The 15,156-nt window shown below is 38.0% G+C and overlaps 1 protein-coding gene across 3 annotated transcripts in view; it reads right to left on the reverse strand.

Annotated features, from left to right (window-relative positions):
* ABCC4 (ATP binding cassette subfamily C member 4) overlaps nucleotides 1-15,156 on the reverse strand; it is a 141,765-nt gene that overhangs the window by 85,381 nt on the left and 41,228 nt on the right. For all 3 annotated transcript variants that reach the window (XM_050971980.1, XM_050971984.1, XM_050971986.1), the window contains exons 14-19: nucleotides 12,423-12,519; nucleotides 11,063-11,281; nucleotides 9,033-9,173; nucleotides 7,638-7,675; nucleotides 7,251-7,351; nucleotides 4,272-4,418 (exon numbers count right to left, since the gene is read on the reverse strand). In XM_050971980.1, the coding sequence (XP_050827937.1) occupies nucleotides 4,272-4,418; nucleotides 7,251-7,351; nucleotides 7,638-7,675; nucleotides 9,033-9,173; nucleotides 11,063-11,281; nucleotides 12,423-12,519 (743 nt within the window). The remainder of the gene's footprint in view (nucleotides 1-4,271; nucleotides 4,419-7,250; nucleotides 7,352-7,637; nucleotides 7,676-9,032; nucleotides 9,174-11,062; nucleotides 11,282-12,422; nucleotides 12,520-15,156) is intronic.

A 15,156-nucleotide genomic window follows, 5' to 3' on the forward strand; every position in this document is an offset into this window, starting at 1 on the left:
AACAAGCAGACATTAATGTACACTAACTAGAGCAGTTTCACTATCCATCTGATAAAGTATAATTTAACAACCTCATTATCAGCATTGTAATTTTCAGACTGCTGAAATACCATATTCGTTGCAAATATTATATGGTTGAAACACTGTAACAACATTGCCCATTTGACACTTCTGTCAGATAAAAGCAGATAGGCATTTGTGCATTGATGAACATGCTTTTAATCCTATAAAGAAACTTTCTCTGTCAAATTATAAGCATTTCAGCAGTTGACTTATGAACACCATAATTAAAATCCTTATGCCTTAAAGAAAAACAAAGTTCATTATAACAACAGCTTTGTTTCACATTTTAATCTTTTTATATTTGGAGTTTGCTTTCATGTGCTGCTATTAGCTATCAGTTCAGCATATCATTTCTGGCTGCCAAAACCAAAAAAGAGTATTTCTCTCTACAACCTGGTCAAATCTCAAAGTCTAAGAAAGTACCCAAAGGGATCAATGTTTATTTAATGCTTCCACAATGCATTTGGGGGGTGGGGGGGAATCTGTTAATTTAACACATCGAGGACAAACATCATACAATTCAGTGCCTCCCATTTCTAAGAAGGCCAGAAATGCTGCAAAGTCTGCCAAAATATTTCTTTCCCCCCTATAACTGTCAGAGCCAAGAGTTTGGGGAGATACAATTTGAGAAAAAAAGAAAAAAGCTGCACTTCTGTAGTGATTCTGGTTCAATTTAAATTTCAGGCAGATTCTCTAGAAGGGGAAGAGACTTCTATTTTATCTGAACAAATTAATGCATATAATCCATTCCTTCTTACAGCACCCATCAGCAAAGCAGCAGCAGGTTTCAGCTTCCTAAATTCAATGCAATTCAAAATTACAGAGAATTTACACTGGAACCACCATAACTGAAAATTATGCAGTTACACATTAGCATCGCTTCTCTAATCTCTGTCCCTAAATCCCAGAAAAGAACAATTCATTTACAAGCTAAGCAAGTAATCTTGAATCAAATCCTGAAGCTTGTCAAAAGTAAGATCATCTGAACTATTCAATAAGAAACTCATTTCAAAAGAGGCAAGTCCCAAATCAAGTCTTTGCTGCTGAAGTCCAGGTCCCTTTCACATAGCTTTATAACAAATCTGTTTTGAAGTGTTACAAACATCTTGGAAAAAAAATTAAAAGGAATAATGGCTAAAGAAGGTCGCCCTGGTGGGAGTCTTCTGACTCTAGAGGGTTATCTGACTTTTTTGCCACTCTTTCCAAAAGGAAAAAAGTTCCTGAACTCAGCACTACATGAAGCTGAAAAGCTTATTGTGTAAAAGATCAGGAGAAAATACTATTCTTGCAGACAATTAAGACAACTGAATGGAACCACAGTACTATTGCTCAGTGGAGAGGCTGAAAATTTACTCCTCAAATATCATCTCTAAAAACACAACAGATGAATTTTGTTATCCTTCTAAGAAGCCTCTGTAATGCTCGACTGGGATAAAACAGATCATGCTGCCCTCTTGTGCCAGACATGCACAGGAATCAACCCCTTTTTTATTCCTGCAAGTGACATGTGAAGAGCAATATATAAAGCATTCACTATGAAATAGAAAATGTCCACATCTTCCTACTTTACAGATACTTTGACATTCATGTCATTCCCTTACTGGGATATGGGTAGAAGAGCAAAGGAAGTTTCCAGAGAGCAAAATTCTACACATGAAAAAAAAAACAACTTCTATGAACAAATGCAGACAAGTCAGATGCAACAAAATCCAAAATACTAACACTTCAGCTACCCATCTGGCTTTCACAACACCTGTGTAAGTGATGCAGTAGAGATACCTGCTGATAAATTAGAATTTCAGTCATAAATAAATGGCAATTTTTTCTGTACATTGGGTAAAACAATGCACTTTGGTCACTTAGGATTATCAGCTCAGAATGGTTAGGCTAAACATTTCAGAAGGAAAGAGAGAGACAGTAATTTATTAGTAAGGTCCTTCCAGTGCAAAACATGCAGTAATGTTTAACTCTTTTTAGACCTATGCTGAATTGAAAGGTGAAATCTGTGTACATACAAATATTTTTGGCAGGAAAGGGAGATGGGAGAGGGGTCCTTTTATTCCTTTTCTCTCTCTGCTATGCAATCCAGGTTCCAAAAATACACTGACATTCTTCTATCACCTGGATAAAATGCTAGTTACTATTCCCTTTACAACCTACCCCTCCCCATATATTGCTAATGCAATCTGTAAAGAGAGATCTTGGGCTTGTGCCTAAACTGATTCACAAAGCACAGTTTTTTCAGAAATAAGTCATCTCATTTATTCACCAAGACTGATTGGATCTACAGTGTTGGGAGCTGACAGACATGTCATGATTCACCACGCATTTCCATTTCCTAATGTCGACTCCCCGATGCTCCTCGTTACTCTGCTTCCCCAGTAAGAACTACCAAGGGCTTGGGATGTCTGTTTATTTAAGTTACCAACTCAACTCTGGAACACAGATCACCATGTGTTAAAAATACTAGCTGTGGCATTTCTTAATTACTGATTCTTTTTTGATAAATAAAACAGCAAAATTCAGTTCAGCAACTGCTTCTGCTGAGGTCTTAGAGATCTCACGCTAACAGTGAGAACATGCTGGATGCTTAAATGTCATATCTGACATTGCAATATCAGTTTTGCTAATAAGGGATATGATAACTAATAGTTTGGTTTAGCTATTACAATCACAAGCCAGAAAAAAAGCACATTTAGTAACTTCAATTTCTTTTTAGTATGTCTTTCATAGGCATATTAAAAAAAAAAGATAGGGAAAAAAAACCATCCCACCTCAATGCAAGAAATAGCATGTGAAGTTCTAAAAGATAAATAAACAGTAAAAAATCCATGTAAATCAAACATTGAAATACAGATATTACAAACAGATTTCAGAACTGCTGCATGCTGCAATTCTGAAGGAGAACATTGTCTCCCGTGTCATCTTTTTTCTTCTCTTTTTTTCCTTTTTCAAGTAATGCAGAGATCAGAACAGCAGTACTTTTGCATGCCACCCTGACCAAAAGAAAGATGAAGGGAAAGAAACACATGCATCCTGAAGTTAATCCTCTATTATAAAATATCTGTTGATTAACAGAAACACACATCCAAGTCACAACACTGTGCAAATACCAGCAACAAGCAGATTTAAAGAATGTCAGTTTTACAATGCACCACTAATTAAAGCTTCACAGTGTTACAAAGCAAACTGGCGTTACTCTACATTGTTGCTGATGTTCTCTCTCTAGTTCTTGGTTTGTTACTATGAACCAGATTTATTGGCATTCTTACAAGATCACTATGTATTCCCTCAGAAATGAAGTTACTGCGTTTGCTGCACACACATACAGCAGAGAGAAGAGGAAAACCCCAGACTCATCAGCACTAGGATTTCTTCTCATGCATGTGCTCTCACTAGCTCCCATTTCCTGAGCTTCCCTTCTAAACCTTTGCAGTGGCCTTGAATTTACATTTCCAAGCAGGCTATGTAACACGGCCCTAACTTTCTGCAGTGGTAGGGGTGTTCCTTAAGATTAAATTGTCCACCTTTCATTCATCATATCATGGGCATGAACCTTTTCTCCACATAAGTATCTATTTCCTGAAAATACTACTACTTTCTCTGAAACAATAAAGCCATCCTTATATCCTTACAATTAAATCCCTCCTGGGGCAATGAGAACACGTCCATTTTTTTCCAAGGGAGTGAAGACCATCAGGTTTTTGGTTCTCATGTAAAAGACAAACCTTTAGCTAGTCAATCAGTACTACCCACTTTCCCACTCTCTTCACTCTGCTCCAGCTTCTCTCTCCTTTCTTTTGAAGAACAGAAGGATCTGGATGACAGTTTTACAAAATGCATTCACACACATTCAGCATATGGGAGACTCTCTGTGAAATTCATCTGAACAGCAGTGCAAATACAGATCCATGTACAACACCAAAGCTACAGCTAATTCATTGTTCTGTAAGCTGCATTTAAAGACAGTAAGGTGAACCATCAATAAGCAGTCTGAGTTTGAAATTGAAAAGGACTACACTGTTAAATTTGAAGTGCTTAAGTAAAAATTTAGACTTAGAAAGTCTAAGTAAAAGAAGCAAAAGAACCCAACAGAAGTGCAAAAATACCATCAAATTGTAATTGTCCAGAAATGGTGTAATTTGTGCAATCAAGGAGATACATTAAATACTGAGGTTTTTTTTTTTCTTTTTTTACAATAAACTTACCTATAGGATTTCTGTCAAAAAACAAGACAGGGGCTTTCAAAATGGATTGAAACATTTTGTTGTGCAAATTCTGACCAGAATTGACAAGAACTTGAAACACCAGAAGACTCCTTATTATGCCAAATAGTATTGTAGCCACTGTTAAACCTGAAATGAAAAAAACCCAAAACATGAATAGAGCCTCCAAAAATATATGGATCTTTCAGAAGAAAAATAAGTTAAAAATAAAATTGCACTAAAACCAAATTCTCTGGACTTCTGCATATAGCAAGAATCCAAACTTAAGCCTAGGGGGATTCAGACTGAGTGCAGAACACAGATACATTTGTCACTAGCTTCAGTTATTATCACAGAATCAATTTAATCCATTTCTCTTTTTCTGTCTGAAAGAACTGGTACTTCATAGAAATGTAGGAAATGTCTGTTAACCCATGAGATAAATGCATATTGAAACTTTCTGCATAACAGTGTTACTAAAAAATTCATTTTGCAGTGCCATGTATAATTGTGGCTTGCACAGGTCACTGTGAAGATTCAACACTTCCAGCAGGTATTAAACAAGTAATATATACATGGCTATTTAATCACAACCTTGAGTTATTCCCAATCAGCCCAAACCCCTCATGCCATTCTTCCCCTTGTAAAACACACCAAATCATTTAAATTGTATGTCTTTCACACTATGTAAGATGCATTCCTTATGCCACCAGAAGAAACAGTCCTTCTAGGGAACTGGTGTGTACAACCCTGGGCAGAGCTCTGCTTACAAGGCAAGGGTACTACAGGGCAAAAAACTGAAATAAATAATGAGATTGCTGCTGCTCTGTTTGCTGTGCATAATCTCCAATGTGGCTGCTCAAACTATCAGCAGAAAACTTTGCCTACTCTCAGGGCAGGTTAAAATCATACACAATTCAGGAACAGCTACAGTAAAAGTGGGTAAGAGGGAGGTTTTAAATTATGTGACATGGTTAAGCTATTCCATCCTGCTTCCTTCTGTATCCTCCCAGGGAGTAAATAAAGCTATCATCACTATTTCATTTGTCTTCTCACAGTTTATTGCTCACATTCTGTGAGGTGCTGCTTTTAAGAAAAAGGATGGTGGCTGGGATGAGAGTTTTTTTGCCTTGTCCCAGCTGCTGTATTCCAGGCCAGGTAGGAGAAGACAAGCTTTCCCACAATAACTGCACATATCCAAACAGGAAAGCTGGGTCATGCGAAAAGGGAGCCAGAGAGGCACAAAGCAGGAGGCTGTGGCACAGCCCATTCCTAACAGCAGTCTCTGGGAGCAACATGAGGAGAGGGACCACATCCTGGAAACTCCACATTTCTGCACAACTTTACTTGGGCCTGGAAGCAGCTGGAAGCTGTTGGTATGACCCTCCCAGAACAAAACACCTGAACAGACCGAATGGCTCAAGAGGGAGAAACAAGACATGCTTCCAAGTCCTTCACCTGGTCTGCCTCTTTGCCTTCCCTGTCCATGAGCTCAGAACTTCAGTATGAGAGAGACAAGAGCTCTTTGCATGTTTGCCTTACAGAAGAGCTGTGGAATTGGTACCTCAGCTCTGGCCAGCAGTGTTCCCTATTAACAAAAATTTTACTCCTCAAAATCTTTATTTCACAGAAGCAACAAGGACTAAGAAGGAAATCAGACAGCAGGTTTGTTTTTTCAAACACTGACAATCAGAAATAAAAATAATAAATTGTTTTATACTGTTTAAGAGATTATAGAAAAGGTAAGTTGGATGATTATGTATTTCATGTAAAGTGTACTACCTTTTTATAATTTTGTCAACCTCACTTAGAATTTTGTGTAGGTAAGTCAATGCTGTCTGTTCAACCAGTGCAAATATCTCCCTAAGTCATCTAAATGTTTTAATATAAAGGTAGCTTTTGTTGTTCTGCTATCTAGAGCAAAATATTCCTTAAAGGATAAAATTTTCACTAATGTGCTTTAGGCTACCTGGTCAGAGAAAGTGAAATTTGCCACATTTAATCACACTGTGCAGTCCACTGGAACAGTTCAGGAAATAAAACATTACACAGAGAAAATAAGAGCCAAGTTCATCTGGCTCCTAAATTGTTGCTTTCCAGGCCAAACACAATGTTTTCTGTCAGCCACTTAGATCACGTGGGTTCCAGAAAACAAACTAAACAAAAAATCCTGCACCTATTCTCTCACCCATGGAGATGTTTCTGAATACATTCAATGCATATTCTTCTGGCATTCCACCTGTTTTCTCACACCAGTCATTTACATCTCCATGAAGAAATTACCATGCCATACAAAACCATACATCACTAGGAGTGTTAAATAGCAGAATCTGAGAGCATGCACATGATTCTTCTGTGGCAATTTTTACTACGTCTCAGAGCAGTTTTTCAAGATGTTTGGATGCCTGAATGCAAGGATCAACGCCCTTTTCTGAATATTCAGAAGCATAATGCTACCTATTGAAATATATTGAAATGTTTTTTAACAACCTGCTTTGCATACCCATCTAGGATGCCTTTTAAAAGCTTGTTCTTTTGCTATGGCACTTCAGAAGAAATGCAGCCATGCCAAGTTTTGGAACAGCACAGAACAAAGATCCATTTCTAATCCCTCTTGCCATCCATATAATGACTGAAGACTTAGCTCAATTACTTACTAATATATAGACAATAACCACAACCTTAATGTGACTGACTTTTCAGATACTCAATTCCTGATTTACTTTCCAAAATCCAGCCAAAGCAATTAAAGACTCTGCATTCAACCTATTTCTTCTGTCAGATTTATTTTATTTATTGCAATCTATTTAATCAGAAAACAAGACTCAGGCTTTTAATCTGTTAAGACATTGCTCAGTTACTGCTAGAAATCACATTTCTCCACACATTGCTTTGCACCTCTCAAAAATCTCTTTCAGATAATAAATAGTTCTTAGACACACACACACACACACACACACACACATGTGCATGTGCAATTACCTGCATAAATTCCCAAATAAAAGTTAAGGTCCAGATGATCAGGCTCATTTGTTCCATTATTTCCATTTGTTGTGAGATTCAACTTTTCTTGATGATTTGCCCTGTGGAAATGCACACAGAAGATAACCATCAGCAAATAAGTGCATTTAGCTGTTTCTAGAGTCAACTCTTTAGTTGAAAAGATCTCATGTATTGATGCTGTCATGCATCTCAACATGAATAGATGCAACTACAGTCTACACTTAGCATGAGGTTTAAATTTTTTCCCCCAAAAAAGAAGTGGAAGATCTGAACTTTTCTAGAGCAGGTTCCATTCCTTTTCAACTAAACAAACAGCACTTGACTGAAAAGGCAGAAACAACCAGCCACTTTTTATCACCAACTTACCAAAAAGAAAGCCACCAGTCCTGAAGCACATAGGCCACCTTGAGCAAAAGAAGAAAATACAAGAATCATCTCACAAAATTAAAAAAAAAAAAATTGGAAAATTAAATTTCCTTGCTATTCTTTCAAGCTCTCTGGGAAAACATCACATATTCAGAAAAGTATGCCATCCAGTCTTTCAAGACCAGCAGCAATTTGCCAAGCACATTAGAAGGTGCTCTACAAAGAAAGAAGTTACCTTAAATTACCTTACATGTTAGCAAACTAAAGGAAAGCAATACACTTTAGCAAACAAAATATAGTAGCTCTTCCTAATGTATGTTAATTGAACATTAAAGAACTCATTTTCTCAGTTCCTAAATTTGCTACAAGAGATATTCCAAAATGCTTTTTGATTAACAAACTTTCTGATGTTACCAGTCCAGAAATTTGTGTTTACAGGAGATAATTACCAGAAACAGGGTTGAAGGAGGATGAGAGAGGAGAGGGAGGGAAAAACTCCTTCTGCCACCTTCCTTCTGTGACAAAAGGTGACTATAAACATGTAACAGGGTTATTATCTCAAAATACACTTCTGTTCACATGAATTTGAAGTTGTGGGCAGTCTACTACAGAGATCTGATCTTGCTTAGCTATCTTTCCAACAGACTCAATTCAAGGACAAGCAAGAAGTAAGATGTTAAAATATATAGACTATTTTTTTACAGCCAAGAAAAATAATTTCCATGAAATGAATTTGAGCTTTCTCAGCAAAAAACAGAGAAAAAGGTTCACGAAAGGTATCCTCACTCAGCTTCCTCAGCTCATCATTGCTTTCAGTAAGTTTGTAAATAACTTTGTTTAAAAAATCATTTACATACCTGCTACAGTCTGCATCACACAAAATATTTGCCTATGCTCTTCCTTTCTTTCTCACTCTGCTAAACAGTGACCCTCCACCTAAACTTTTCACATGATCTGCTCTTACCAACAGGTGAGCTGCTCCTTGAACACTTCTGTCAGGCTTCCTCCCACACACAGTACATCTCTTTACCCTCCTCAACTGGAAACACTCTGACTGTTTTATAACACCACTTTTATTTACCTTATGATTTTCTTCTCTTTCTAAACAGAGTACACTGGCTTATAATTTTCATGCCATGTTGTCACCAAAATAATTATTTTAGTGAGGTATTAAAATTGTTGGAATAAGGATCAGTGCCAAGACCTCTCAATGCTGTACCAAAAATTCCATGCTGACACTTGGGTACGCTACAAAATTATTAAAGAACACCCAAACATTTTAGACTAAACATTACAGCACCAAGCAGGCACTGTATTTAAAAAAAAAAATAGAGGGGAAAAAGATCTCACAAACCCAAAATACATTCAATATTATTTGTGGCTCCAACAACGTACCTGTGCCAAAATATTCAATAATAAGAGTATAAAAATCACAAAGTAGTTTGCTCCTGCAGTGAAGTATTTTCTGTAAACTTTAAAGTTTATTTTTCCCTCATGGCGACTCTCCTCCGGCACTGCAGCCAGGGCATTTTCACCCTGAAAGAAAGTCCACAGATTAAACCCCATCAACCTTGTAGTTACAGATTCAGACTAAGCCATGGTTGAAAGTCATGGTTCAGAATTAGCAAACAATTAAACAAGGAGATAAAGTGATTATGCATATAAAAACTTTTAAATATCGAACTATAGCTATGACCAAAAAAAATTCGTCGCAGTGCACTAATACTGAAAAATCCACTCTGCAAAGCAACACTTCAAGAATTTTATTTGCATTGGCTCACCAAATATACCACAAATTCATAAATATCCAGAAATGTTTACTCTTACCCCTGTGTGGGTTCTTCTTTTCTTATGTACCACATTCACTTATAACAGCTCCAGAAATTAAGGCCTTTACTCAGGGAAGACTCTGTTTTCAGAAAGCAAATATGGGCAACTTTTCCTTTCCAGAAAAGCATTTAAATTAAATACTCTTCTAGAAGTATCTACCATAATCAACCAATATATACCCAAGATACAAATTATCAATAAAGTTCTAATCATCTCCTTGTAAATACAAACAAAGCATCTGTTAATAGGGAAAATAAGTAAAATGACAAATGGGAAGTCATAGTAAGCAAACAATGGATGGGGAACACTAAAAAACAGAGAAGGAAAAAAATGATACAGGCATAAAGAAGTTAAAAGAACTATACAAACTAATAAAATCAGGGGGTTTTTTTATTATTTTTACAGTATATGCAATATAAAAACTAGTGTCAGTTCAGTAGATATGTAACAGCTGATTTTGTTGCCACAAGGCATGGCTGTACAAGAGCAGTGGAATCAAGAGACCTGACATGAAAAGAGAGATCCAAGCTACTAATCCATAAAAGGGGAGAAGCCTGTCTTTGCTTTTTGTTTCTCCAGCCACCACACCTTCCCACTTCTCCCCATTGCCATCCAACAGTCTTAAGGCTGCTAAGAAGTTTGGTACACCTCCACAAATTTAACAGAATTTAAGACTGGAATTGCCACTGGGGCATTAATAATGTAAGTTTACTGCTCTGGAGCATAAAACCATTCCTCAAAAAGGCATTAAAAAGTCTGTAGCTTTTCTGGTTTTTTTTTTTTAATCTCACTGCTTTTCATCATAGAGAAGAAACAGAGATAACATATACCCACAGCATAGGGGTGACAATCATCAGGGACATACAGGGAATGCTTGTTCCATGGATGCAGTGCTAGCACAAGCCCAGCAGGGTTACAGGGAGCCTGCACTGTTTGGTGTAAATGCAAACACACCAGCAGAAGGCAACCTCTAGACAGAAACTTCAGGCCAAGAGATAAGGAGGCACCTGGAAGTCACACTGGCACCATACAAAGCCTTCTGTTTTCACCAACAAAAGGGCTGGAGAGAGCAAGGCAGCAGTGTCCCAGGATCACCCCCGCAGGGCCAGCTCAAGATCATGTGGGTATGTTTATGGTATGTTGATGCCAGCTATGCAAACACAGACTTTGCATAAAGCCACAGCTCCTACATGCACTTCCCAGAGCTCAGGACTTCAGGGAAAGTGTTCATTTCAGTTCAACACTGCACAAACACACCCAATACAGTGGGACTGGCCCTTTAAAGCACTGCTGTCAGAGGACAGGCTGAGAGAAGCACAGTGTGGTGGCTCTGGACTCACACAAGGAATGCTTCCAGCACCCAGCAGAACTGATGCTGAACTGCACAGACTGACTCTGCTGGGCTTGAACAGCACCACGCTGAGCTGTGAGCTGCCAGCCAAGCACAGCTGGGCAGGTTCTCCACAGGCGAGCTCTCACCTGATAATGCAATTCAGTAATCCCTGAAATCCCAACACTGCAGGGAAAGCCCATATCAAAATTTAAGTTAAAAACCAGCCAGACAAGAATCAAGACACCTCTCTCTGGGCACTCACAGGTGGCTGTTCCACGGCTCCATCTTTCTGCGAGTGGACGGACGAATCCTGGGACAAGGCAGAGGACTCCGAGAAGGTTCGGTTCCGAGCAGACTTCAGGTTGGGGGTTCCTGGAACTGACAGCTGTTCTACCACCTCCTCATCTTTTTTCAAAAGGGAAGCAAAGTCGATGCCAGATCTCAGGAACTCTGCATAGGTACCTTTCCCCACCATTTTACCCTACAATCAATATAAACTTTTAGTGCCTTCATTATATACTTTCCATAAAGGGCAATTTTTCTTACCTGTCCTCGCTACCTCTGGGGTTCTGCAGCTGCTGGGCACACATCCCACTGCAGTACCTGAGCTGAAGCCTCTATGAGTTCCTCACTTAGAGGAGCAGAAACAAGCTCTTTAAGCTCTGACCAGTCACCCTGTAGCAGCTAACAGGGCCAACAAACAAAGAGGATGAGAACAGCCCCAGTTACAGCCAGGGAAGAATCACTTCCCTGGAGAAGCTGTGGGGCATGCCAAACCATGCAGCTTTAGGACAACCTGTTAAACCACACACACAACCATCAGTCTTTTTATATTGCTCCATCCCAGGGGTAAACACCATCTCCATTTTCTGATCCTCACAGAACCTTACAAGGAGCAACACTGACCATGTCCACATTTCTTTCAGCTCTACCACAAACTCATTTCCCAAGAGCTACTGAAACTTTTAAAGCAATCTGAATGGAAAGAAAAAGAAGGACAGTGCCCTTTTTTGCACCATTGTGATGCATCAAAAGTAATTTCAAATATTTCACTACTCAGCCTTAAAAAAAAAAACAGGAAAAAAAGCCCCAACTGCAGTCCTTGCTTTCCCCCTCTGCCTCTCGGTATCTGGTACAACGAAGATGGGAAGGGACCAGCTGTACTGAAGGCATGCTCATTCTCAAATGAGCATCTGAGACTGTTTCTCAGCCTCAATTTAAAAATTGATTTGTTGCAAAATTAACACAGTTCTTCATTCACACGGAAGTGTAAGAAACAAGAACAAAAGCAAAACATTAACACAGTCTCAGAGTATATTAAATTTGATGCAAGGGAAGGCTAAAACTTTATTTCCAAACCAGACAAAAGGTTTGAAGAAATAAGTATTATTAAGGCAAGATTATTTACATGCATGATATAATTCAGAAACAGATTTTTCAGGGAAGGTACTCCAAGAAAAACCAACTTATTAATAACTGTAAAACTTAAAATCCATATGTAGTCATAAGTAAACAGAAAATATATTTACAAACTAAAAATTAAAATCTGACTTTTTTTTTTTTCATTCTTATATTAAAAAGGATAATTTAAAAGTGTAAGTATAGACACTGAAATCACTTACATCCTTTAAAATTAGAATCTGATGTGCAGCACGGAGATATTGCAACTGGTGAGTGACCAAAACAGAAATCTTCTGATTTAAGGCCTGACAAATACATCTGCAAAGAGATTGAAAGATTAATTAAAATTAAATGTCCTAAAAGACTTAACTTATTTCTGGAAAACCTCTTCTATTCAATTTCTCAGTTTTCAAAATAATAAGAGGACCATGCTTACTAGATTTACAAAAACGATATAAAACCTTAACAAAACATGCTCCTCATTAAATTTCTAAAGTTTTCAAGGCAGGGAAAAGATATAATTACTTCTGGTCTGCAAAAAAAGAGGAGGCAATAAGACATTTCATTAAAGTTGTCTTAAACATTCTTGCAACAAATGTACATGTCATAAGCTGAATTGCAAAGAGAGTATTTAAAAAGATATTCTAAAGGAAAGAGAAAGGAGGGCAAGATAATGTAGAAAATTATGGAGAAATACAGCCAATAAAATTATCTCTTCTTTGAAAGAAGCTTTCAGACCAGCTGTAACACTGAGCCACAGAGACTCTTCTGGAGAATTACACAGTACTACTGATTTAAGAAAAAAAACCCCAAAACATTCCAAAATAGTCCCTGAGTGTTTCTTTTTCCAACTGCTTCACTAAGGCTTAGTTTCATCATCCATCTACTTTTAGAAGCACTGCTCTGTATAACTGAAGAACAACAACAAGGTGAAAAGCCCAGTTCTAAGTGAATCACTATCTGATAGTGTGTCCCTTTCTCACTGATGATACAGAGAACCAAAGGAAAGCCTTCTCAGCAGGGCATGTAACTGGTCCAAGAGTTCAGACATCTGCTGGAGCCAGCCCAGCACTGCCACAACCTTTTTACCTGCCTTTTTACCTGCCTTTTCAAACCCAGATAGTTCACCTTCCCTGGGACTGTCCACTACTCTTCAGGGGCACACTTTGTTAGACTGTGGGCACACTTCATGCATGACAACAGGACAAACTGCTGCACCAACTCCAGTCACCACTGTCCCATTTATCACATGCACAAGCACACACACACCTGTGCACACAGTCACACCAGATCCCAAGAGAGAACACCCAAAGGTTCTTCAGCCTCTCTTGAGTACAAGAAAAAGCAAGATGAAGGGACTGTGAAAGTTTTATCCTCTTCCCCAATTGAGAATCAATTTAAACGTAAAATGTTCCTGGCAAAAGTTAAATGGGTTCTTCTCCATGTTTAAGCTAAACAGAAATTTCAACACCCTTGAAAATGTATTCCAGGGACAAGCTACCCTTGCCATTATAATATTTTTTCTCTGAAGTTCAAGTTTATGTCCTTTGGTGCAATTTCAATCCATTACATCCCCAAGGGCCCCTAGACCAGTTCATTCCTGTGTACAAGGTCCCTTCATACCTAAAGTCCTCCAGACATGAAAGAAAAATAAATAAAAGTAATAAAGAAGTCTCCCAAATAAACTTTTCTTTCAAGTTGCAGATAGCTTTCTATTTTGCCTCCCTGCCCTGGACACCTGAATGTTCCTGACTACCTATACTGGAGTATGAAGCTGGTCTACACATTTTTTGAAGGCACAAAATTGAAGCATTATTTCAGCTGAGACCTTACATGTAACAAACCATAACAGGAGTATTATTTTACTTGTACTGCCACATATAGTACTAGTCATAAATCCCAAGGTGCCATTTCCTTAACAAGAGCATGACATTACTGAGTCATACTGGGTTTGTCATCTACAACACTCTACACCTCCTTTTCCACACTGCTGATCCCTGCTCATTGTACCTTCATGGACTCAACACCTGGCACTTTACCCAGCTGCATGCACCTAATAATTCACATCCCATAGCCAAAACTTCACAAATATCTGTTTCCAGAACTGCCTTTAGTGTTGCCTGGTTTTCCATCACCTAAAAATGTACCATCAATGACCTTCATACATCATCAGAAATACCAGAATCAGGACAGACCTCTCTAGAAATTACACCCTTCTGATTCAACAAAAAAAAGCAAAGAGTATTTTAAGTTAACAAACTTAAATAACAGGATACTATAATCCATTTGAAAAACCCACTGCACTTTGACAGCAAACTGCTACAGAATTAAAAAATAATTAGCTTGAGCTTTGATAGTGCAGAGCATGAAGCAGGAGACTCTGAGAAAGGGGCCTACAATAACACAGTGCTCCCCTGTACAAAGGCAGAGTCTTTGCACCCCGTGCATACAAATCCTCATTTGTTCTTCCTTCCCTATCAGTTCTTTGAGACAAGTTTTTCTTCAATCTTTTTTTATCTCCAAGAACCAGCTTTCTTTCACCTCTGCAAAATGTCTCTTCTTTAATGATTCTACTTTCTTCCTTACCACTCTTTCTCCCTCTCCTTTTAGGAAGTTCACATGCAAGTTTAACTTTACTCTAGTTAATACTTATATTTGTTTCAATGAAAATAACCACTGAAATGAAATTAAAGCACATGCAGATGTGCTCACAGGCATAAACCCTTTGTTACATTAACTTACTTCCTATATTTGTTTTCGTCTTCCTTCTGTTTAAATTTAAGCAGTTTAGAGAGAATGATCCCCCAGTTAGTTTTGTACATTTCAAAATTTACAAAATTTAAAAAAGAAGTGTGTTATGATTGACAGAGACAAAAAACCCACACACCCTACACATTCTACTCTGCTGTCTATTTTTCTACTCCGCTTATTCTGCTTCTATGCCTACCTTGACAA

The sequence above is a fragment of the Serinus canaria genome, chromosome 1 (genome assembly GCF_022539315.1).
Source record: "Serinus canaria isolate serCan28SL12 chromosome 1, serCan2020, whole genome shotgun sequence".
Lineage (NCBI taxonomy): Eukaryota > Metazoa > Chordata > Aves > Passeriformes > Fringillidae > Serinus > Serinus canaria.